The 25535-nt window shown below is 35.8% G+C and overlaps 1 protein-coding gene across 2 annotated transcripts in view; it reads left to right on the forward strand.

Annotated features, from left to right (window-relative positions):
* The window catches only part of COBLL1 (cordon-bleu WH2 repeat protein like 1), a 37357-nt gene extending 16682 nt beyond the window's left edge, over window positions 1–20675 (forward strand). Inside the window, exons 7-13 of one of the 2 annotated variants that reach the window (XM_032189958.1) lie at window positions 3640–3781; window positions 4305–4373; window positions 9791–10049; window positions 12596–12681; window positions 13398–15010; window positions 16589–16771; window positions 19752–20675. In XM_032189958.1, coding sequence (XP_032045849.1) covers window positions 3640–3781; window positions 4305–4373; window positions 9791–10049; window positions 12596–12681; window positions 13398–15010; window positions 16589–16771; window positions 19752–19838 — 2439 coding nt within the window. In that variant the 3' untranslated portion in view covers window positions 19839–20675. Of the gene's footprint in view, window positions 1–3639; window positions 3782–4304; window positions 4374–9781; window positions 10050–12595; window positions 12682–13397; window positions 15011–16588; window positions 16772–19751 lie in introns of both variants that reach the window. The other variant, XM_032189959.1, reaches the window with a different exon arrangement.
* The last annotated feature ends 4860 nt before the right edge of the window (window positions 20676–25535 follow it).

A 25535-nucleotide genomic window follows, 5' to 3' on the forward strand; every position in this document is an offset into this window, starting at 1 on the left:
TGGTACAGTGAGCACCATGGTGAACCTGGGGGGCTCTTGAATAGAGCCTGCATTACCTGTGAGATGAAATGTTCAGCACTGCCTGTTGGCTCTCACTGAAGTTTGCGTGAAGATTATTTGATACCATTCTGATATAATTCAGAATTGATGGTGGACGCTACATGCATCGTATTTTCCAATATACCAGGTGTATAACCTTCTTCACTTTTTTTTTTTTTTTCCATTTTTGTACTAGCAAGGAAACAATTTAGAGAAGTTGTACACGATTTAGAAAAAGTTGTAGAAAAAGGTTGTAGAAGAGAATAGTAGTATTGTGTTCGGAGACAGAATACTATCAGCTGATTTTTTCTCAATATTTTGTGTCCTTTCTTTCCAAATGGCCAGAGGTACATTGGTTTCTCCATAGTACTTCAGCTAAATTGAGGTATTTTCGGGAGCTTAAGTCACGTAACAGAAATTGAGTGGATTAGGCGTTGTAAGAGCAAATACAATGTTTTTCTGGGTGTGTGGGTTTGTTTGTTTTCCCCTATTAAAATTGTATGCTTGCATAAAGGGAAAAAAAGAAATACTAACAGCATGGTTAGCAACGTGCTTTGCTATCCTGTTCCACTGCAGAGCCTCTGTTACACTTAGTTATCTGTGGACTAAAAGAGTTACCGGTGATATGAAAATACGTATATAGTGACCCTCTTTGTGAAGTACGCACACTGAAATGCTCCACTACATTCTCTCCCAAATACCAGTGTTTTTTCTTCCATTCCAGCTGTAAAATTGCTGTGGCTTAATTAACAACCTTTTTGCTGTTTTGAAATGCTTAGAAGGGTCCAGCACCACATCTGCTATAGCTTACAGAGGCTGGAACTTGGGAATCACTAGTCCCTGTAACTGTCAGCTTGGGCTGGTGTGGGATTTGGTGCTGTACATATCTGTCTGTGTGCATCTGAGGCTAAAAAGCTTTGTGTTCCCACTTGTTTGTTCCAGGATGGGGAAGGATTACAGTGTGAAAAGTGGAACTTCTGCATATGTTGTGGAAGTTACAGCAAAAGTGTTTGCTCTTGTTTCTGAACAACCACAGTTAATTATTTCAGGGATTCTAACATGAATTTTAATTTAAGTGCAACTGGTAAAGCACTGGTTATTATTGGCAGTTGGTATGACACATGAACACCCAGATGTATATTCCAAAACTTTGTCAGATATGTCTTAATAACATTATTTTTTTTCCATCTGTTTGAAGTACTATTTTCACATTACAGCCTTTGTTAGGATTTGAAAGCTCTTAATATTCATATGTTGAATAATTCCTGAGAAAATCTGTTCAACACTTGAACCTTAACTGGAACATTTAGTACTTTCTCAAAATCTCTTTGCAAATCGTTTGTTTCTTTGGATGCAAAGGGTGGTAGAAAGGCTTATAAAAATCTTCTAGTAGCATTTGTGCTCTTACGCTGAGAACATTATTCCCCCCCCTACACACACTCTCTTTCTGTGCAGGGGGGAACTCTGGTGACATCTGTTTAGCTGAGCAAGTATGCGCAGAACTCTGTGCCAGCCAAGTCAGCTGAGGGAGTCTGTGCAAAGCAGATGAGGGTGCAGACCTTTGAACAGAGAAGCAGTGTCTCTGTGCAGAATGGAAAGGAGAAAAATGGAACTGCCCAGCAGCGACAAGGAAGACGATTTAACGATTTAAAAAAAAAAAATAAAAAATCAACCTCATCTGTGGAAGTAATATTTTATTTGACATTCCATCCTGCAAAAATTCAGATGCTGAATACTATTAATTCACTTTCTTTTAAAACTGTTTGGGAACTGTGAATGAGAAACTATTAATGTGTAAAGTGATTTTGTTGTGTTAAGTTTTAATCCAGGATCTGAGTTGTCAAAAAAGTATTCAAGCATGCAAGTATTTTTAATTAGGAGTGGAGTGGTATGTCCATATCTTCTACTGTTTGTAAGAACATTTCACCTTGTGCTTTGTTTTTCTCCTTAAAACACGGAACCTCCCTTTCCTCTAAAAGGTGTTAGTTACTTGCTTTGGCATTAAAATCACTGGTAGAAGAATTGTGTGAACATTTTGGACATTGCTGCTCCTTGCAGTGCAAGAAGAGTATCTAAGGGATCTGTCACACCTGACACTGAGGTGGGACGCAACATTACAGATGACCAAGTATCCCCAGGGTAGCTCGGAATGCTTTTCACTATCCCCCATCATTCATTCAGGTATTCTGCTGAGAACTAACAGGTGCTGCCAAGCACTGCTTCACAGACAACTTGTGCTAATATCTTTTCTCTTGTAATTTTCTTGATAGTTTTAATTATGTAGAACCAAATACTCTAGCTTTTTGTCTTTAATATCCTTCTTGCTGTAAGATGTATATTTCTTTTTCAGTGGTAGCCTGACAGAGAAGTATTTTATTCCCTGGATATTAGCACGGTCAACAGTTCTGTTGTCAGTGATGTTTTTGAAAGGATCATCAGTGAAACAGAGAATTGTAGGTGTATTTATGTCACCTCTGTTACCTGATGGTCTGCTTTGTGAAGTGGTCTAGTTAATTAAAGCACAAAAATTCTCTGAAGATGATCCCCACATCTATTTCCTGTGTGGATCCTTCTAGCAAACAATGAACATTGTCGCTGGATTCTATTATATTGTTGAGTAGACTAGATCATAATTACTACAGAAATAGGTAGCTGTGTCCAGAGCCAAAATACGCTTTACTGCTAGGGTGCTGAATGTCATCATTCAAATAGATTTTGAAATTCAGGGTTTCTTCAGCATAAGGCAAACTGCAGTTCAGAGCGGCAGGCAATTTTACAGCTGCCATCTTTTGGAGTTGGAATATATATATGTGTGTGTATATATATACACACATATATATACATATATATATGTATGTACGAATACATATTAATTTAAAATGCAATTGGGCTGTTATATCATATGAACTGTATTCATCTAGTATTCTATAAGGTAACCTGTGTCCATTTTTTTAAATGCTTTTGATTATTTGTGAATTAAGCTCTTGTTTTCTGCTACAATAATATGAGAGCGTTATTGCAATTTAGCATCAGTGGGCATTAGAATTATTGTTGTTACACTTTATTACAATTAAATATGAATAGCTATTGTAAGACAGTCATCCTTTCCAATATAAATTTTGAAGGATGGCATTAGAAGAATTTCTATAAAAATCCAAGTATTTCAAGTAGAGAAGCAAAGTCCTAATCATTATATATGCAATCCAATTAGGAATGTTGTTGAAGGAAACGTTTCATGTCATTTCAGTTGCCTGTAGCTGAAGCTTTTTTCCACAGTGATTTTAGCTACTTTTAGAGAAGATTTATTTGGGTTTTGTAGAATGGCCTTAGGGCATAAAGAATACGAATTCTCTGTTACTACATATAACAACCAATTTACTGCTGTGTCTTGGACCTCTGTGAATATATTCAATTACTCTAGAAACTCTATATAGTTTTTAATTGTAAGAATTAAGATGAGAAACATAATATATCTGGTAATAGGTAGACACTCTCTCCTGCATGAATATATATTATAAATACTTTTGGAGAGTAATTACTAGAGCTATTTTGTTGGCTTTAATTGCTAATAATTTTTTTCTGCCCTGTCTCCCTTCTTAGGCCCCTCCAGGATTAGTAAGAAAAGGTTCTCTGCCACTCAGTGACACTGCTTCTGTGAACTCTTTACGGAGGATGAAGCGCAAAGCACCCTCACCACCCTCTAGAACACCAGAAGATCAAAGTGAAAGCAGTAATGAGACTGGTAATCTTTTTATACTCTTTAATTGGGAGGCAACAGAAAATATGGCAATTTGGCTAAACATGAAAGAAATACCACCCTATGAGATAAGGACTTAAAGTAAAGGTTCTGTATGCCAAACATCTTCATATTATAGGGATTGGTAATGCTACTTTGAGATTGGCCCCTCAAAGAAAGGCAAGTTTTAGGGCATGAAGATCAGGAAATAAGAAATAATATAAAGCTAGTTATAGTTAGAGGGAGATTAATAGACTACGTAATGAGAAAAAGAATTTAGAGGAAGGGTTTTATATAATTATAATTCCTCTGATCAAAAACTAAGTTCTCTCAGGTTGAAAAATACCTAACAGTTGATATTAAAAATATCTGAGAAATGTGTCAAGCAGTGGTTGCTTAAGAGAAGGTATATTTCTTGAGGAACTCACCAGTAAGGCAGATCACAACATTTTATCTGGATCTTCCACTGGTGTAGAAATTGAGAGATAATACTTCTCACAAAAAAAGCTTATTACTTGACTTTTTGCAGTAACAGAGTCAAGAGAATCAACCCCCACCAAAGCGGAAGAAAGAACCACTGAAATGCTGTCTGAAACAGGTTGGTTTTTTTTCCAAATACATTGGTAAAATCTGCTTCATAGTAAACTGCCATAAATTCATAGTAATAAATTATTTTACTGTGGATACGTCTTGAGTATAGGACTGATTTTAGTGACTCAAATCAATTACCTTTTCCATTGAAGTACGAATAATGCTTTCTAAAATACAGGTGTTTTATCTTCACTGTCTACAGAAACATGTACAATACGTTTTCTATTGGTTTCTGTGCTCCACATTTTAAGAAACTAAACAATATCCTTATTTTCCCTCTTAACCCCCAATGAGACAAGGCAAGAACAAGCTAGAACTTCAGTGATTTTTGTATGTCTTATAACAGACCTTTCAAAATCCAAAGCCCAGTCTTGTTTTCAGAACCCACTGCTGTGCTGCCCTTGACCTGCGTAACCTAGGGGTAGCAGCAAATCTGTGCCTGGTTGCATCTGAACAACCTTTAAAACATAAGTTATAAACATAAACGTAAATTGTACGCATGGATATTGATTATAATTTAAGTGATTTATTGGGTGTTGTGGAAAAAATATGATACAGAAATGTGTAGTTGTTTACAGTAAAATACAGTTCTATACCTGCAGAACACTACTTATTAATTTAAAGTCTTAACAGTGCAAACAGGAGAACTTTAAGTACTGCTTTTGGTAAGTGTCTGACTGTAGGGTTCAAATACAATATACAACACCTAGGAGTCTTAAAATTTGCAAAAGTTTTTAGAATAATCAATACCAGTGTAGTATGGAAAAATCACTCGTCAGTGTATTTTACTAAGAATGAGAAACATAAACACTAAGCATATGGAATGTCACGAGCAGTGTATGAAGCTAAACGCACAGTTACTCTGCTAGTTGACAGAAACTCTAAAGCATTAGTTTTCCAGGTAGTTAATTGGAGGTGCCAGTAAAATTGGTTGGAATGGTAAAAGCAAACAAGCAAATGCACCACAAGAATAGAAAATGTCATCTGCTACCTTAGATCTCTGGCAAAGGGGGAAAAAAAAACACAAATGGTAAGATCTGTAATAAGTAGATTTGGTCTCAATTAGTGTGTAGGGCAACTTATGTAAATTGCCAGAAAAGACATTTAATAGAAAAAATAGTGAGAAAAGTCTTTGGAAGAATAAAATATTCTTAATAAATAGGAAGTATTAACCTACATTGTGTAGCCTGATGTTCAAGATACAATGAAGTTGTTAACTCTTTCTAGTTACTGTAGTAGATGAAGACGGATAGTCACTTCTAATTCTAAGTGATAATGATATTTATTAGTGCTTAATTTCCTGTGTTGAAAACTGTGTTCTTTTCCACATGATGCTTCTAAGATAAAAAGCAAAGTTACCATGCTATGATTTAATATCAAGTTTTTTGTTTTCTTGAGCTTGTTTCTATCTTAAGAATGTAGATTGAATTTCTGCATTTCCCATCACTGTACTGTCTTAAGTATTGCATAGATAGCAGCTCTGAGCTTCATGGAAATACCTCATTCACTTTTCTGTAGATTTAGTAACCTCTGCTTGAGGTATTTAATTTTTGTAATTAAATAATTTGTAATGGAAAGAAATAGAAAAAAAAAAAAAAATCATTCTCACTGGGTTTAGAACGGTCTGTGTTGAGCCCTGGGATTTACCTCCATGGTTAGTAACAGCTTTCATTCTGTAGTTCTGCTTGTGATGTTGTCTTGCATTCTTGCAATGTCCTTTGTTGACCATGTCATGCAGTGTGTTTTTTTCAATGTCACATAACACAGACTCATCATCCTGTCCAGTTCTGCCTCCCCCACCCCCGGGATGCTGCTGCTCTCTGGTGGCATCTCTGAAACCGTCCAGAGGCCTGTTTATAAAGAGTCCTCTTAGCGAAGTCTATCATGCTTTGAGAGCCGGTATTCACCAGCAGCAAAATCAATTTCACTGTACTTGTCTTATTCCTAGTCTGAAAATTATGCATCAAACTTGGGCACAGTTTTATATAGATAAGGTAAAATATTTCAGTATGTATGTAATTGTTAAATTGGACATAATTTTAACATTACATGTTAATGTAGTTCCTTCCATTTGGATTAATACTGCTTTGAGTGTCAGGCTTCTAGAAGCATGGAGTTTTTGATCAGCTGTGATTGGCATTCCCAAAGCAGTTCTGTTATGTGTTGCTCCTTTAGCAAATAAGTAAATAATTTTTTAAGCTGTGAATATAGTGCTACCTTCTGCCCTATAATGAACCATTACAAGCATTCAATAAATATTTGTTGTCTTAGTAGTTCGTAGCTAGTAGAGCCATGTACGTTAATTGGAACTATGCTATAAGCTTTTGAATAGGCAACATTTCTATTGTGAAAACAGACTGTACCTTGACAAAAGTGATTTGAAGGCATACATCAACTAGAATAAACATTGAGAGAATTAATTTGAACATTTGGGATTATAAACAACAATTTACCCTCATTTATGATTTTTGTTCCCCTTCCCAAAGCTTAATTAATGATCAGTCCTTTTTTTTTTTTCCTAGGGGAAAGGGTGAAATGGATTAAAAATCTGTAGCTTTTTTCTTTTCAATAACTTCCATTAAATGAATCCCTTGATATCATCATCTTGGTTACAGAATCTCTTAAAACTTTCTTAAGGAGTATAGGGCTGAGTAAAATTACTGACAGATTTACATGATGTAGTCAGGCTTTTTGGCTTTGGTATTTACAAGCATACAGGCTCAGAAAGCAGCATCAGCCTGTTGTCCGTTGTTCAGAGAGTATTCTTACTGACTCAAAGGACACTTGCAGTTGGTTTATCAGTCGTAAGGTATTTCTTCACAGTGTAGCCCTGTAGGTTTTAATAACATTCTTTTAGGACTATTTGAAACTCAGTGACTAATGTTCATGGAGGATAAATTACTCGCAGACAAAAATGTTTATATTCTATATGTATTTACATATAGAGTATATAGGCAATGAGGGTGCAATATGTAGCTGGTGTTGCCCTAAGTAATTCCTAGTGACATGTTGCATATAAAAACTCTACATGGAGGGTTTAGAAACAAGTCAAAAGATCTGAACTGTTCCTCTGGGTAATGTAAATGAAGAATGGCTGTTACACGTTGTTTATGTATCAAAGTCATTCATACTGTTTTTCTGTAGTAGCACTGGTGGCCCAGGTCTCGTAGTAACAGTCACAGATTAAAAACCACTAGTTGAAACTAACCTTAAGCAAGTTTGGTGTTCTGCTGATAATACAGTAGAGCACTGATTATGAAGTGTGAGAATTGTTTGTTTGGAATTATACATTTGTAGTTCAGGTTAGTCCAGTCCAAGCTTGGAAGTGTTTCTAGCACAGAAAGGATGAACTTCTGTGTAGGAGGAAAGCCCGCAATGTCTCCTGCCAACCCAAGCTAACTTTCCATCCCATCAGTACAGTAATGGAAACTTAGTGTACAACTTAGCCATTATATTTCTCCAGAGGAAAAGTGACAGAGATGACTGCAGTGACTGGGCACAAAGCCATAGCAATGTTTCCGTTTGTCTTGTCAGAAGGCCTGGCTGTGCTTTGTTGTATAATTCAGGTTTCCACAGAGTATTAGACTGAAGGTCTTAGTCTTTGTTCCTCTGGCTGTTGGTGACTCAGGTTCATGGCATTTGTGGGATGGAGATACTACAAGGCCACTTGTTAACTGTGATAGTGTTCACTCATTTTCAAGAAAGTTCTCATCTGTGTAAATGATGTGATCTTGAGAGTTCGTTACAGATCGTGCAATAGTCTCAGCAGATTTGATGTCTGCCAGCATTTGATCACTAAAATCCTTTCCAAAGTATTAGGCACCTTGTATGATTTTGCCCCAAATGGAGACGGGGCGGGGGGGGGGCGGGAGGAAGAGGAGGAGCTTACTCTTACTTGTAAAGTCTTGAGGAATCTCTTTGATAAAAGCATGGCATATTTGTCTTCACGTGTTTAAGTGACATGGAAAGAGTTCATCTGCACCATTTTGCAGTCTTGCTCCTTTTTCTGTGGGCATCTAGATCACCTCTGCATTCAGCAATGTGACACGTGTTGATCATGTTGCTGAATCTGCAGCTGCCAAGCATTAGTACTAGAGAGCAATATAAAAAACTAACTAGAATTCAATAGTAAAATGTTTAGCTTTTGTATTTGTTCTGCAACTGTAGTACTGAACTCTGTACCAATGACCCTACTGGAAAAAGCAAAATTTCTATTCTGAATAGAGAATTTCTCCAGGTCTCAGAGTTCTCTGTTATGTTTCTATAATAGTACATCTGTAGACTTCTGTTTACTTCAAGGTGGTATTTTGTTTCAATTCTTTGCCTTTGTGTAGGGTTGTTTTACACTTTGAAATTTACTGATACAACTTTTACTGAAGTCTAAAAGGCCAATTGCAAGGCCTGTGCCTAATAGGTATTGGCACATGCAAAGCTAACGGGAATACCTTCTTCGGGTCAGGCAGAGTCCACTGCTTATATGGCTCTGTTTCCAGTAACTTGCCATGGCACCATATTTTACTATATAGATGGAATTATTATTTTCTTGGTGTTGTAGAATGCAAGTTGCAAAGCCAAGAGGTAAATTGTATGGTGCACTTACTAATATTTGTCAATCAACATCTTGTTATAGGAAGATTCCTGACATGAAAGTAAAGCCAGATACAGTTAGTCCCTCTGGAAAAATAAGTGGGTTTATTAGTCTGACTGTAGGTATGCTGGCTTATACGTGTCCTAAACCAGTAACTAAACCTTTTTAACTATGCTTTGGCTGGAAATTTTATTTTAATAGATCAACATGTATTTTTTTAATATTATTGTTCATGTACTTCTACTGTAACATAGGGCAGTGCACAAGACACATCTAGCTATGTTTTAATACCCTTGGGATGATTGTGGGAAAATTTTGATAGTGGTGAGCAATCTTGTTCAAAACGTGGAATAAGCTGAGATTTGGTCTCTAACATACTTACTCTGATCTAATGGAATCATTTATTCTAAGCCTCATTGGAGAGGTAATGGAAATGGTAAGAACTCTGGGAAAAATAAACTCTCTACCTCCATGAAATTTGGGCTTATGACATTGTTAAATATATTTTGATCTATACTACTTCAATGCTTGGCTTAAACAAAAGACAACATTATGCAGTAGTTACAGATGCAGAAACAGATGAACAGTAGCATGGTGGTAAGTATATTTTCATGTAAAAAGAGAATTGGAAAGAACTAGAAAATACTGTGAAATTAAATCTGAATGAGTCCTTACCACCCCACCCCCTGAATTAAGAGAAGTCTCAATTTTCCTTCTTCAAACTACTTAGGCTGACTTCACGGTCTCTTTTGTATCTGCACCCTGAACTGATATTTGTGGGTTGGTATTTTTTTTTTTTTTTTTTTTTTTTTTTTTCTTTCTTTCTGTGAGTGTAGGTGTAAGGACCACAGAATACAGCCTGGAAGAAATTGATGAAAAGGAAGAGATGAGCGTGCAACAGGGAGAGGAAAGTGAAAGTACGGATACCTCTCTCAGGACAGGAGAGATTACTGCAGCCTTCAGCTTTACTGAGGTACAACTGGAAACTGAAAAAAATGATCCTGCTTCATCAGCTCTTGTTCCTGGCACTGTTTCTGTAGACAACTCACAAAGCTTCAAGGAAGAAAAACAAGAAAATATGAGCACAGATGGCAAGTAAGTACGCTTTGTGACAAAGAAAGGAGCACTGGGGAGGGAATGGGGGAGGCAAATAAAATGTAGAGTGCTGTTTCATTGTGGAGCACAGAATAATGAATTGTGAGAGAGGAATGAGCTTAATATGCTTAGCTTTCATTGTAGCACTCTTCTGGACACAGTAATTCATGAAGCCTTTCAACAAAAATGACTGTTGTGCTGGGTGTTCTGTTTAAGCCTTCCTTTCCTTACTACTAAAACATCCAGATCCCAGAAAAGCTGAACCCATCTTTTAAACATAAAAGTTTTAAACATAATTACTAGAGCAGTGCAGTGTGCTGGGGGGAAGGAGGTGAGAAGCGGGGCAGGAAATGTGATTTGATTCATTTAAAGAGAATTTGCAAGATCATTCTTAGAGTTGGGGGGAAAACAGGTATATTGGCCATTTCGGTTCTAGGCATGCTTCTATTGTTTATCTGTTACCTATTGCTCTACAATTTGTTTTGTTTTCTTAATATATTAGCCAGTTGTCTTGACCTGTCTTGATCTGTCTTCTCTCAGGACAAACAAGAATTAACATATTACTTTCCTTAACCACTCATTTTCCCTTCTGGTGATGTTGTAACTTTGCACTTTAGCATGTTTGTTAAACTACCTGACTCAGCAGGTTCCCAACATGAGTTAGTGCCTGCTTGAAATGAATGTTGATTGTCCAGAGAAGTCCCATTGCATTAATGTAATTCACTATTTCTGTTGTTCCCTGGGGCAACTCAGCTGGCTACTGTTCCCAATTTAAACTGAAAGAACTGTTTCAATTACTGTACCGAGGCCAAAATGTGTGAATGCTATAGTAGCCAAGAACTTTGAAGGTAATGCAGAGAGCTTTGACTTGTATTTCTAGGGTCTTTTTGTCAGTTCAGTGCCAGGTGGGGCTTTGCAAAAATCTTTGATGTTCTGTCCTGAGAAATACTGCACAAATTGCTTGGGTGTGTCTGCTCTTTGAGGAACTGAGCTGGTGGATCCACCAAATGTTATTTTTAAATTCTTGCAGATTATCGAGACCTGAATTATTGTGCCTATTTGGCCAGTTGTCCAGGGGATATTTCATCACTCCCACCCCACAACTAACTTGTATAGGCCTTTTGTGGTCTATAATACTGTTGAACATCACCTAGTTATGCACTGTGCTGTAACTTCAGAGTTTGGAAATCCTTTTCTTCATGAAATACTACAGTGTTGAAAATGAGGAGTAGGGTTTCTCTGACATTGTTTCTGGAAATCTGGTAATTCAAACTTAACATTGGATCTAGTGACTTTGAAGATGTTTTTTAATCAAACCTGGGGTATGTATAGTATTTCAGTCAAAAGGTCTGATTCCTGTAATGCTCTATGACATTTGGCAATTTTCTTTGTTTTTAAACAGTTCAGCCTGTTGCAAGTACTTGTCATTCTGTCCCTCAGCTATGTTCAAGGGAATGGAGATAAGCAAGAGTACAGAGGGCAGGACTGAGCTTTAATGTACTTCCAACAAAAATTTTGAGCGTGTATGCTTCTGTTTAGTGGTTATTGAACGCTTAGAGCATGTTTTGGACTGTACAGGCAACATGAGGATGGATGCTTATTGAGGAATTTATTTTTTTTAAATACTCAAAACAGATGTTTCAGCTCACAGCAGTAGTTCCTGATAACTAATGCATTTGATGTGGCAAATGAAATGGAATCTTCATAATGCCAGTGTTAGTACTACAGAAAATAAAAGTATCTCAAACATACAGAAGTTTGAAGTTCTAATATTTTTAAAAGAGAAAATGAAGTATTCTAAAAGAGAAATTTACACTATTTTGGCGTTTTTCATTTGCCTTTTGAAGTCAGATATTTAATATTTCCTGAAAACAAAGTTTTTTTTTTTGTTTTTTTTTTTGTTTTTTTTCAGCATTTGTGGAGTTCTTTTGTCCCCTCTGATCAGAGGCAGACATTGTATGCATTGGCAAAATGTTTAGTATGCAAGTAACATGTTTTATGCATATTTATTTGTTGTTCTCAAGACATTTCTTGCAAGGAACAGAAAGTTTTTCGTTACTATCTTGAAGTTTATACTGCACAGTTCATATGCAGTCAGCATCTCATGTGACTTCATATTCTGTCGGAAACAAAACTAAAGACAGATTCTAAATGTTGGGGGTGTCATAAGACTTCGTGCTAGGAACATCATTAAATGAAAGATAAAGCATTACCTTAGTGGCTCCACTAAACTTGAGTTGTTAGTGGAAAGAGCCTTGTTAAAAGTGAATGAGTAAACAAAAGGAGAGGAAGAAGGGAAAGGAAAACTGATCATGTTACACAGAAGAGAGTGAAGCTGCATGTCATTTCGGTGAAATATCATAGCAGCATTTCCTCTCATTTAAAATAAATAAATAAACGATTCTGTTGGGTACTCCAATGTTTGGCAGAGTGATTCTATTTTGTCCATCTGTGTTTGGAGAATATTGCCAGTTCTCTTGCATCTTTTCTTCTGTTTACTGAAATGAATGATACCAGCATATTTAATATACTGTTGTGCTTTGCAGAGAACTACAGACTAAGATAAGCATTGAGCAAGCTGCGTTCGAGAAAGATAGGAAGCTTAAAATTTTGGATCAAAATAAAAATCATGGTGAGTAGTTCCCACTCATTTTTAATACTCAAAACAAGTTTGAAGAAAACTCTTTGTTTCCTTTGAAAACGCTCGTAATACCATCACATTTGAATTGCTATCATTGGATTATTTTCTTTATACTTCCTCTAGCTCTGGCATATCCTCTTTGAGATGAGGTTATGAAAATTGGCTGCGGGTTGTTTTTTTTGTTTTGTTTTTTATTCCTCCAGCAGTAGTCAAAGCTGTACTGTTGTAGGGCAGTGTGGGTGGAGCATTGCTTAGGAGAGGGAAGGAGGTTTTAGTGTTTTCCAATTGTCCCCTTTTACAAATACACAAGGTAGAGTTAACAAGTAACATTTTTAATGTTAAAACCATAGAACAGACACTACAAAGATGGAACTAAATAAAAATTGGATCTAACTTAATACTGCGTAGACTTTGAGCTCAGGTCACTGATACCTGTATAGTCAACTGAAAGTTGTTAGCATGTCTAAAGTGACTCTAGAATATATTTTTAAAGGTCATGCATGACAGTATGAACAGAAGCCTGTTAACTTCCTTACTTAGTTACATGTTAAGTAAAGAAGAATACCTGAGTACGAATATAATTATTTGGCAATATCAGTCAAGTATAAGTATTTCTTTAACCAGCTTTTAAAAGCATTAAGGAAAATATTAATATTAGTCTGTATAACTGCATCTATATTAATTTACGGAATCTCTCTAACTTAAAGATTACAGTGACACAAAACTCCTTCCAACAAACGAAGATGGGAGAGAACATCAGACAGCAGAAATTAAAGCAGTAGATTTTAGAGAAAATAGCAAGCTTGAAGTTGACAGACTATCAAACTGCCAAGCATCTAAAAATGACATCTCTGTAAGTCAGAGGAATTATACTCAACTGATTCCAGAAAAACAAGATCAGAAAACAAATCAAACCAGCCTGGACACAGTAAAAACTCAGGATGTTGCAATTCAGACAGGTCCAACAGTTTGCGATTTGGGAAGGACTACACAAAAAGAAATGAAAGATTGTGAATCGTTCTCATTCAGAGGACCGGTCCCTCAACAAAATACAGGTATAAACAGCCCCCTTCTTCGAGTGATGCAAGGAATGCAAACAGATGAAGAAATTATAACAGAACAAAATCTTCAGAGACAAGAAGTTACACATGAAAAAGTAATTCCCATAAAAGATGAAATTCACATTTGTACAAATGGCAGTAACATTGCTTCACCAGAAACAGTTGCAAAAACTCCAGATGGCTCTCCTATAAAAGGTTACCCTCTTTATAGACAGGACATGAAACCTAAACCTAAGCCTGCTAATGAAATTACAAGAGATTACATACCAAAAATTGGAATGACTACTTATAAAATAGTGCCTCCAAAATCCTTAGAAATAATGAGGAGCTGGGAGTCAGAAGTTGCATCAGACTGTAAAGATCAAGATGTATCTACTTCTGACAACTCTCCAAAGCATGAAGACCCCAAAGAATTCACAATGCAAGCTGAAATTTCTCATTTTTCAAAAAGTGTGGGTCATTTACAGGCTTGTTCACAAAATAAACCTGCAGCAGCAAACGATCTGCTGCACAGAGTGAACAGCATGTCTGAACATGGGGGGACATCTGGAGCCGAGATTGCTACTGAGAGCAATCAAACAGAAACAGAGCCTTCCAAGCAGTGTATCCCACTGATGCTCAACACGGATAATACAAATGCTTCTTCTGGGACTCAGGACAAGTCAAATGCATTAAGTCCTACAGCAAAGCCTAATTCTTTTTTTCTTCAGATGCAACGGAGAGTTTCAAGTCATTATGTGACATCGGCAATTGCCAGAAGTACTGTTAGTGCTCCTAATTCCACTCCAAATGAAGTTAAAAATACAGAGATTGAAAAAAGAATATCATCACCTGATGAAACCTCTTTTTCTTTACATAAAACAAGTAGTTCCTCTCCTCCAGCAGATGAAGAAAAAGATGATGGGAAAAAAATTGAATCCTCCACTTCTCCTGTTAAAAGCAATAAACCGTCAAGTTTTCCCCCCTGCCAACCAGCACCGTTGAACCTAAGAACTCTAAGAACTTTTGCAGTTCCGAAGCCATATTCCAGTTCAAGGCCATCCCCTTTTGCTCTTGCTGTCTCATCAGCAGTCAAAAGGTCACAGTCATTCAACAAGACACGTACAATCACTAGCCAGGCACCTAGAGAGGAATTTCCTGTTGAACTCTCATCTGCCACTTCTGCAGCTGAATTCTCCTCAGCTACCTCCCTCCCTCAAGTGAAAAACCCTTCCTTACACAGCATAACTGGAGGGTCACAAAATAATCTAATGGATAAGGTAAACTTTATTTCTAATATTTCTTGACTGGTGAATTTCTGCGATGTCATTTACAGCAGAGCAGAGACTTATTCTGCCTAATCACTGAACTACTGGCTTATCAAAAAGTTCTGCATTGAAACAGTGTAAACATCTTGTGGTACATAGGAGTAGCACAGCATTATAATGAATTATAAGGAAAAAGGAATGCTAAAGTGAAAGCAGTCTCATTCAGAATAGTGGAAATAATTATTTCTTGCCATAATTATCACCCCTTGTACTTTGAAGAAAAACAGTAAATTAAACAGAATTACTTATTCTGTGTATACCTATTTTTATGTTCAGAGCACTTAGGATGTGTTCCTTATGGTTCTGCATGTTGGTTTCTTTAATTTTGGGTATCATGAGTTTTGCTTCAAGTGATCATGTCAGAAACATACTTGAACCAAGGGTGTAAAATTTTGCTGACATAACTACTTACCTTAAGTAAGAAACTAACAAAAATAAAAATCAGCTAATGTATTAATCAGCAATATATTAATGTTGTGAGTGCATAGATGTCATAATGATGTGAGTGCATAGATAAGGCATCATTCAGAGAACTGTTTTAAGCTGCTCTGGCAAAGGTACTTTCTGTCTCCTATAAGTTCCATCTGCACAATGGCAGCTTGATGTATCCACAAATCCTGAGATGTGTACGTGCGCCTAAAGACTGCTGGCTGCCTTGCATGTTCTGTACAAATCTGCAGTATTATAGGATTCTGGGCTTAGCAGGCAAGAGGCTGTACTGTTCCAGCCTTCCTGTTTTTATAAGCGTTCTTTGGGTATGGAAGTTCAATGCTAATCTCTGCTCAGTAGCTTCAAAATACAGCAGTGCTTGCCACCACCTATGCTTTTGGTTCAAAATGCATTGTTGAACTTCTCAGGATAGCTTCTGGATAAGAATTATATGTTAAATTTAGATTCTCAGAGGAAAACATGAGTAAAAGAAATGCTCATTCTAGCATATGTGATGGTGATGAATGGTTTTATATGGAAATACTTCGGAACTGATCTTTGTTAGATACTTCAATGCTTAAAGAATATTTAAATATGCTACAATGTGTTGTCTAATGTGCCTACATTTGAGGTGGTGACATTTTGGAGTAATAGCTTGTCAAGTCATCAGGGAAATAAAGCAAAACAAAAACAGGTCTCAACGAGTTGTAATGCTCAAATTTCATCTAGTTTAGTTAACATTTAGTAGAAATTCAGATGATAAAATTGTAGTATTTTTCCTTCTTTTCCTTTTGGAATATATTATTTCCATATCTTATCACTTTGTGGAGTCTCAAACTCTCTGATCTTGGAGGAATTTCTTCAACATTTTAATAAGTCAAAAAAATGTATGAATCTTAGAACTTTTTGGTTGCTGATAAATTGAAGATTAGTTTCCAAAAGCTATAGTGGAAACATGGCTGCTCTCTGAAATCTTGAACAAAGCAAATGCTGCAGTGGAGGCCCAGGTTGAGATGCAGCCTCTTGTGAGTTGACTTAGTTGTGACTTACTAACATTAAAGGTCTTTGTTATGTTTTTCCTCTTGCTTCCTCTCTTTACAGAGAAGCAGCAGTGTGAATAGTGAGCAAAAAAGTCAGGCACAGTCAGGTGCTTCAGCTGACCAACCACCCCCTGTCACTACGAGACAAACTGCGATGACAGTCCAGCGCTCTGACCCAGAACAGATCCACCAGAGCTTGCTGGCTGCAATCCGCTCTGGAGAAGCTGCTGCCAAACTGAAAAGGGTGAGTTTTCATCACTGCATCCGTAACAATGAACTCATAGCGTTTCCTTCAAAATTGCCATATTAATGTCTGACACTGAAAGTAGTAAGCTTTGGCATGAAGTGCTGTGAGATCTCTTACATGTAACAATGGAAATGGAGGTGGGGAGGAGAGTTCGGCTTTGCAGAATAAATTGGTGCATGCACATAGAAAGCTTTATATGCCCTTCTTTCAAAGAGTGCAAATGCAATCGGAAATCTTCCTGAAATGAGTTAGATATCTTTAAGTTGCCAATTACTGTCTCTTTCAAAACCGCAGGAACCTATTAAATTATTTGTGTTTATATGTTTTGAAGTACTGTGGTTTTGGATGCATGCTAAGCAGCTTCATCCTAGACCTGAATTAGCTGCAATCCTTTGCAGGCAGATAAATAGAAGTTGTGAAGATTTGATTTTTCCAGGTATTAAACTCTGTTAGGTCCTTAATTCTTAAGGCCTCCTGCTGCTGTTTGGTATTATTAGTAAGATATTTCTCAATGTCTTGTTAACAGTCCTAATAAGTCTGTCTTCCCCCACTCCCTCAGGTAAAAAGTGCTGCTTAATTTTTCTTTTCTGTCTCCTAAAATGCACCTGTACTTCCTTCACTGGGTATCGCAGGCTTTAAAAATCTATTGTTTTAAATTTGTAACCAGACAATTTAATGATAGTCTCATAAAAAGATTTCTTGATGTAAAAGCTTTCTTGATGTAGCATTAGTATTTTGTATTCTGTACTTCAGAATAATTTCTCATTGCAGAAAGTTAAGGAACTCATGAGGTTTTTTTTGTCTTCCTTTTTGCACTTTAAACTTGAATAAAAGCAAATGATGTGTGGTGGGTGGCTGTGAGGGTTTTTTTGTTTTTTAATGAAAATTTTTGATTGTATAGGATCAAAATCTCTCAGTTGCTGGTCAAATATTAGAATACTCTGTTTCAAATATGTGAGGTTTTATTTCAGTTTAGCACTGCAACAGCCTGTCTGAGGCCTGTAGGCCTCCCATTATTTCTACTGTGGATAGGAAGATTCATTTTCCCAGAAAGGGTATAACTATGCTTAACTAGTTGTTGCCTTCAGACAGTAAGAGCAGTACATAAGGCACTGAGTATTGCTTCTATTTGTCACTAACTACAAGCCATTTTAAAAACAAGTTAAGATTAAGCAAGTATCATATTTTTCAGTCACTTTGATGTTAACTTGATCTATTCTACCTGAGTTTGTCTTGTTTGTTTCTTGCTTGTTTGCTTGCATATATATGCATGTATTTTTACTAAGGTGTTTTTTCCAATGCACAATTGTGAATAATATTGAATTTCATTTATTTTGCATAGCGTGTGAAATTTGTTTTACGATTCTGTGGGAAATACCTATAGGCATTGGCTACTGACACAGTAGCTTGCAAGTGTTTTTAAAAAATATAATTCATAAAGTTCTTTTCAGAATTCAAGAAGTCTATAGCTACTTGAAAAACCACAGACAAAACTTATGTGGCTATTTATCATTTTCTAATAAAGATGATGACCCGTATAGTCTTAGCAGTCAAGGTACAGGAATGGTACTGTGAAGAAAAGAGAGGTGATGACTCAGATCCTTTTTTTTCCTCTTTCCCTTGCCAACTCTGCTGTGGGCAGGAGTTGTCCTTCCTCAGTATAGTATCTGTAGAGGCTGTGGGTGATGAGGGGCTTTTTTTTAAGGAAAAATGATTAGAAGATTCCATAAGCGTGAGGAAAAGCATTCTGCAACATTGAAACCTGAAACAGGCTTCAACATCCATTCCACACCCCTCCTAAAATTGCGATGAAGAACCAGCTGAAATTCTGCCAAACAATTGTACACACAATGCTCTTTTAACCAGAGTGCATGTACTGTAGTACAGGTGTGTCTGACTGCAGAAAGAGGATTTTTTTTGGCCTATGGCAAATTTAATAACATTCCCGTTTTAACATGGAGAACTTGGCTGTACTAGGACAAATAGAGATGTGAAACATTTTGCATCAGTAAGTTTGCACCCAAAAGTGATTTCCAGTATTGAAAGGACTTTTTGCTTGCATTCACCTCAGCTTCCAGCTTCCACTATTGTGCTGCTCTCAATAAAAGGGGTAATAATGCAAACCATTGGAATTGTGAAAGAGGGTTGTCAGGTGCCTGCTTCTCATTTACCTCTCACCGTACTCTCCATTTCTTAGGGTCTCTGAGGGAATTGTTCAAAAAATAAAATGCTGGCACCACTAGCCCAATCCTTTATTTTTACCCTGTTTTATTTAATAAGTTGTCAGTATGCAATGCCAAGATCTGTGGTCTTTTGTGTTGCTGGCCTTTTCTGTTGAATTTTGTTGGTCCTCAGTAATTACTAACCTAAAATGGGTCAAATGAGGTTTCTTTTTAACTATTTTCTTTTAATAATATTTTCATTTTGTTTAGTAAGCTATGTGCTGTGGTATGCAGCTCCCGTGGCTCCCTTTAACTCCAACTAGAGTAACTGGTTTATGTAGCTCTCCTGAAAATTAGGTCTTTGCTATCTATCCTAAAAATTATAGTTTGCTCCTGATACAAGAGCATGGCATAAATGAATGTCAGATTTTATTAGGAATCAATTCCATTCAATATTTAATTTTAAAATGTTAATTTTGAGTGATAGTTTTTCATGTATTCCTTTTCAGCCAGGTCCAGAGATGGACTAAAAATTCTGTATGTTTTGAATAGATATTCACTGAATTTATTGATAGAAATGTATGCAATTACTTAAAAACATTTTATCCTACTTCTGTAGCATATATGTGCTTTGTTCAGAAATTATGTAGGAGATCTTTCATTGGAATAAGAAAAACATAGAAAAGACTGAAGACAAGAAAAACTGAATAACAATATATATATATTTTAATGATGCTGTGAAACATACTACAGCCAAATGTATTTAAAAAACTTAGCTTAATATTCTTTTTCCCTTTTTTTCCCCCTGCCTCCAGGTTGGTCCTCCATCAAACACTATAGCGGTCAACGGAAGAGCCAAGCTTACTTATTTGTATTCCACAGAAGCAAAAGCTAATCACTAGTTATTATAACAAATATTTTGCACTTCACTACTGCTTCATAGGCCGGCTTAATACTAACTATAAATTTTTGAAAGTGTAAATGCAAGTATATGTTAATATATTTTTGTCAATTGGTATAGGAATTTCACACTGGGTCCTTTGATGCCTTGGAAACGATTATTAGAATATGTAAATTACGGTAATAATTTTCTCTTTATAAAGCTGATTATGCTGCTAAAAACTTTTAAGAGAAGGTGCAGATGAGCTTTGCTTCTTTTGGAGTGAGTGTCAAAAATTGTTGACTTCAGCCTTCAAGACTGAACAATATGTAGCAGTATGCTGAAATTACAGATTTAAAGAAATCTAAGACTTTTAGATAATTAATTTTGAATTGTGTATTACTTTAACAGATTGTAAGAATTTAAATCTACCACATGCTGCCTCCATATTAGTTCATTAAATTAATTTTGTAATTAGTAGAAAATTATATGCAATACTTTTGTTTCTCTTAAAAAAAAAAGTTTTTGTTCCTTGAGCTGATGTAGTTGGGATAAGTATTTTAATTTTAAATCTCCTTCAATTTTTTCCTGGTAGTATTTAAAAAAAAAAGACATAAATTACTGGAAATTTTTATACTAAAAGTTTTCTTAAGAGTAACACTACATGATGTTTCTCATCTACTCTTTGAGCAACTGTATATAGTATTTACCTAGCACTCAGATGAACAAAACATTTTGTGAACTAGATATACTTTTAAATAGACATCAGCATATAGTCACTTAGGGATAAAATGCAAATTCCAGTTTTGATAATTAATTAAGTTTAAAAAAAAAAATCACTGGAAGTATGGCTAAAGAATGAACTGCTTTAGACTTGTTTGTGTAAAATATTTTAATCTTAGAACAGCACAATAATACACTTATAAACCATTCTTGTATCTCAGAGCCTCTATTTATAGACTACATATTAAATACCAAAATGGGAATGAATATATATATATATAAAGAAAATGCTTCATGTTATATTTTATCTATTTTGCATTTCTTGTGAAGATGATACATTTTGGGGAGAGGGCAGAAATGTGATCACACATGATGAAATAGCTAGATTATGGATGTATGCAGCAAGTGCTGGGGTATTTGCCATATTAAAATATTTTCTTGCTGGACTTGATTTAAATAAAAATAATTATATTTAGTTTCTATTCTTTAACAATATATTTATTTTGTACTTTAAAGTCATTGTTAACTCATTTTCTGAAACTGATCTAAATGTGCATTTCAAAGGTTTATTAATGGTTTGCTGCCAGTTTTTTGTGCAATAATCTCAGAGAGGTCTCATTACTTTTCTAGTACAGGCTCAATTATTTGTTGCTAATAAAACTGTTAACTTAATGCTGAAACCCTTCAGAGAACATTTTAGTAAATAAAATTCATAAAGAGAACTGAGGAGCACTTATTTGCTGCTGTTCTCTCATGTTTTCTCTCTTATAACTTAGTCCCTTGTCAAGGTGTGCTGCCACTGCCTTCTAGTTCTTGCCTCCAGTCAAGGGCTGATTATAAGGTGGAAGCGGGAACCCACATGGTAGTTCAAAATATGTGTTTCAGGGTCTGATTGCAAAAGAACGCTTCATTCTTCACTTGAAAATGGTGAGATAGTGGAGATAATGGAGAGGTTGTTTTTTTGTTTTGTTTTTCCTAACTGGGGCTTGCTTTCTAGATTTTATTGTGTCTTGAGGGACAGCCTGGAAAATTGTAACTCTCTCCAAGGAATCTACTAAGTGTCTGTGTTCATTGTGCTATTTGAATTTGTTTTTTCAAGCAAAAACATGCTGATTTGTAACTGGCACAGAGGTTGCACTGCAAAGGAGTCTCCTTGTTTATACTTAGGGTGAGAGGGTTACATTGGCTTTCAAACTTTTGCTTTCAAACTTTTGTGTTCTCAGCTGGAGGTGACTAAAAGTTATTTCATACAACTGTAATTTCATCTGCAGACTATATAATTTCATTATTTCAATCAAATGCGTGGAGTCCAATTATTCTGGTTTGGGAAAAGATCAAATAACCTTGCTTTGTTGTTGTTTTCTTTGGTTTTGATTACAACACTATACTGTATATTCCTTAGTCTCATGTTAAAAGTATATTGGCCTTTGATGTGAACTCCTGAAGGCAAATATAATCTCATGTACTAGAGATTAAAACTAAAAACAACTTTCTTGAATTTTAAGGCTTCTTGTCTGTACAACTGAACTTGCTTGATAATTAACTTAAATGACTACACACAACAGGACTGTGAAATTGTTCAATGAGATTTTCTGTTACTAGTTGGCAGTATTGTTTAGCAAAACTTCTCCTTCTTCCAACATATATGTAAAACATTTTAAAATCTTGCTATTATATATCTAGAGACTCATTTCTTCTGTAATATTCTTGTATTAAATTCTACCAGAAAAACTCTTGATGACAAACTTGTGTTTATTAAATATTCAAACAAGAAAACATCTGCTGAAGCAATAAGGATTTTTTTTTCTAGCAGCTGCAAGTCCCAGTTAGGTAGCAGTAGATCTTTGTTGTGGATGCCTTGGAAAATACCTCTGTTTTTTTATTTTGATCCAAACATATTTAGTTTGGGGAACCTGTACTAGAGATGCCTTCCAACAGAAGACAACTATTTATGTCACAGTACTTAAAATCCTCCTGCTGCTTTTGAATGGCAGGCAAAATGTCTGGGGAAGAAACCTCAAGAGTCTGCAGTAGCAGAAATGTCAGTGCAATTGTGTAAACCAAATAACAGACCCCACTAAAAGTGTGCTATGACTTACCATCATGAAGCAGCAGATTGTAGTGTAGCATGGTGGGACCTTGCTCTAATTCTGACTCCAAGGCTTTGTAAGTAAAGGATCTTTCTCAAAGACACAAAAGATTGTATTCTCTACAAAAGATTGTATTCTAATTGAATAACTACAGAACTCTAGTTATTAAAGAAGATATTTTTATTTGTTCTGCAGAAGAATAAAACTAAGAATACAGATATACCTGGAAAAGGGAAACAGTTGTGCTGGGAGAGCTTAATTCGTCACCAGATAACATTTGGTAATCATCAGTTGTGACTAGAGGTTTTTGTGACCAAGGCAAGAGCTCTCATACTTGCAGCTGAAAGATGCTAAACCACTGGGTGTCACCATTTTAGGAAGTATATTTAGTGATCAGTGCCCTAGTTTTTGCCAGCTACTTGTGATTTGTGCCCTACCATATTGTAGCACACAACATGAAGATATATAAGAGGAAGGAGGACCATCATTCCTCTCCCCTTTCATTTTTTGTTTTCTGTTTTGGCTTCATGGTTCTACAAATATTGTACCACTTCTGAATGTCTGGGTACAAGCCAGAAACAAAAAGCCTAACTGAAAGCCTGATAAGTTTGTGTATCCCTATTTGTGTAACCAAATTTGTACACAAATCCCTATTTGTGTAACCACCACAGTAATGAATGTAATCCTGTGCAGGACAGCCATTGCTCCACATTTGGTAATATTATAACAATGAAAGAAAATCTCTTACTACAGGGTGAGAGATGAAACTCAATCTAAAAAAGAAACCAAAACTATCAGGAAACTTTAACTGCATCTGTTGGTAATTATTTCAGATCAACTGTGCATTTGTAATGTAAGGCCTGGAAATAAGAGCTATGCTATCTCTACCACAAATATATACAACTCCAAAGCTGAAAAGAGCCATCCTTTCTTGTTATCAGAGTTGGATTTGGACATAAGTTGCTAATTCCTTTTGTGAACTTATATTCTGAGGATGGTCCTGTGGTAATAGCATAGGACTATGGCTAGTGTGATTATACACATATGCCAGTGACAGTAACTAGCTCTTAGCTTGATTGCATAATGAATGTGTTTTTAGTAGGTCTTTGATATCAGCTGCTGCATGTGAAGAACCACTGTCTTCTATTTAAACAAATTACCCGTTTGGTGCTTTCCATCAGTACATGGACATTTCCAAACAATGCTTAAAACAGGAATTTGGGGCTATGATAGGAAGCTAATTCTTAGTTTCCTCCTTAGTCATATGAATATTTCTCAATGCAACTGATAAAAGAAATGAAAAGATTGATATAAACCTATTTGAGTAAGAGTGAAAAGCTACGTGTTTCTGAAGAATGCACTCTAAATTTATCTTAACAAAGCTGTCTCTTACATTTGCCAGTAATATTGACTCAACTGTATCTCAGTAAAAGGTGTCCATCAAGGGGTGGGGGAGAATTTGGTGAGAGAGCAGAAGCTTTAAGATTAGTTTGAAATCATCCAGAAGAACACAACTTGCTGAGGGAACCGTTCCCTTGTCCCTTCCTTTGAAGAGAATAAACTAAAATACTTAAAATTCAAAGCACTAATCTTTATTTTAATTTTTTGCATTGGCATGTTACTTCATAACATACCTAACCATGTGTGTATATGAATTAAATATTATATGCCCTTAGTTATTTAATCAAAAAAAAAAGATCACCAGCTGGAATATTCAAATGCCTTTATATAGCTATCAAATGCTCACTGATTTAACCTTATGATTTATCTGCATTTTTATGCAGCTGTGGTATGTAGTTGCATAAGGTTATATATACTGTAAATCTAGAAGTCTCCTAAAACTCAGTTTATTGTGAAGACGAAAATTTGTAGTGTGTCAAGAAATGCTCGTTAAATATTCTCTTAGTCTTCAAAGACAAGAAGTTTCAAGGTAAACTTTAAAAATAGAGCAATTGTCAGTGTAGGGGTTCTGCTTCTACTGTTGCCATGTTCAGAAAATGTCAAAGCACTGGTGTGCTGCTTTTTTACAGTTCTTAAATCTCTGTGGATTTTTATTTTTAAATCTGAATTCCATTTTGAACTTAAATGTTGAACAAATGTTCAATTGTTGTTTGAACATTAAGTGTGAAGGATCCCCAGATGTTTAATAGTATGTAATTAGGTGGACCTAACCAGTTTATTCATTAATGAAATCCCTTCACTTAAGGTATACTGTGGCTTTGATTAGATGCATTCCTTTGCTAAATGGACTAGGTCAGCGCCTAAGGGTATCTATACTGTGCTAGTGATTCTTGAAATATTAAGCTGTTTCTCTTTTACTAGTGTCATTGCTCCTTTACATCTGTCTATGGTCATTTATAAGATGTAAATTTAAGCCTGTTCTGATTTATGAACATAGTGTGCTGCTGACACCAGTGGGAGTCAGTGGCACTCTGTAACTTCTGTAACGAAGTCAGTGTTACTAATACGAAAGAGAAATTTAACCATTTAAAGCAGCTTCCTACAGAAACTTCAGATGAGTTATTATTTGCATTTGATACCTAAAATGAAATTCAACTTCATCACAAATCATAGGCTTGATGCAGAGATTACAGTATGAGGTTATATTATTATCACTGCATAGGGTTGGATGTTCACAGTGGTATCTTACTTTCACAGTGATATCTTACTTTCATGTAGTATTCAGGTACCTAAATTCTTACAGGTAATAATGGATAAAAAGTGTGTACTCTCCACATCAATGTACACATCAGAAAATGTTATTTGTGAAGTAAGTTGAAACAGAAGCCCAAATGAGAAAACACAAAACAGAGGGATGCATTATAAATGGTAAGGTTTAATTAAAAATGCTAAAGTAGTCCACTGGTTGATAAACTTTCCTTTGGATAAGGATTCTACTGGCTTAA

Source organism: Aythya fuligula, chromosome 6, assembly GCF_009819795.1.
Source record: "Aythya fuligula isolate bAytFul2 chromosome 6, bAytFul2.pri, whole genome shotgun sequence".
Taxonomy (NCBI): domain Eukaryota; kingdom Metazoa; phylum Chordata; class Aves; order Anseriformes; family Anatidae; genus Aythya; species Aythya fuligula.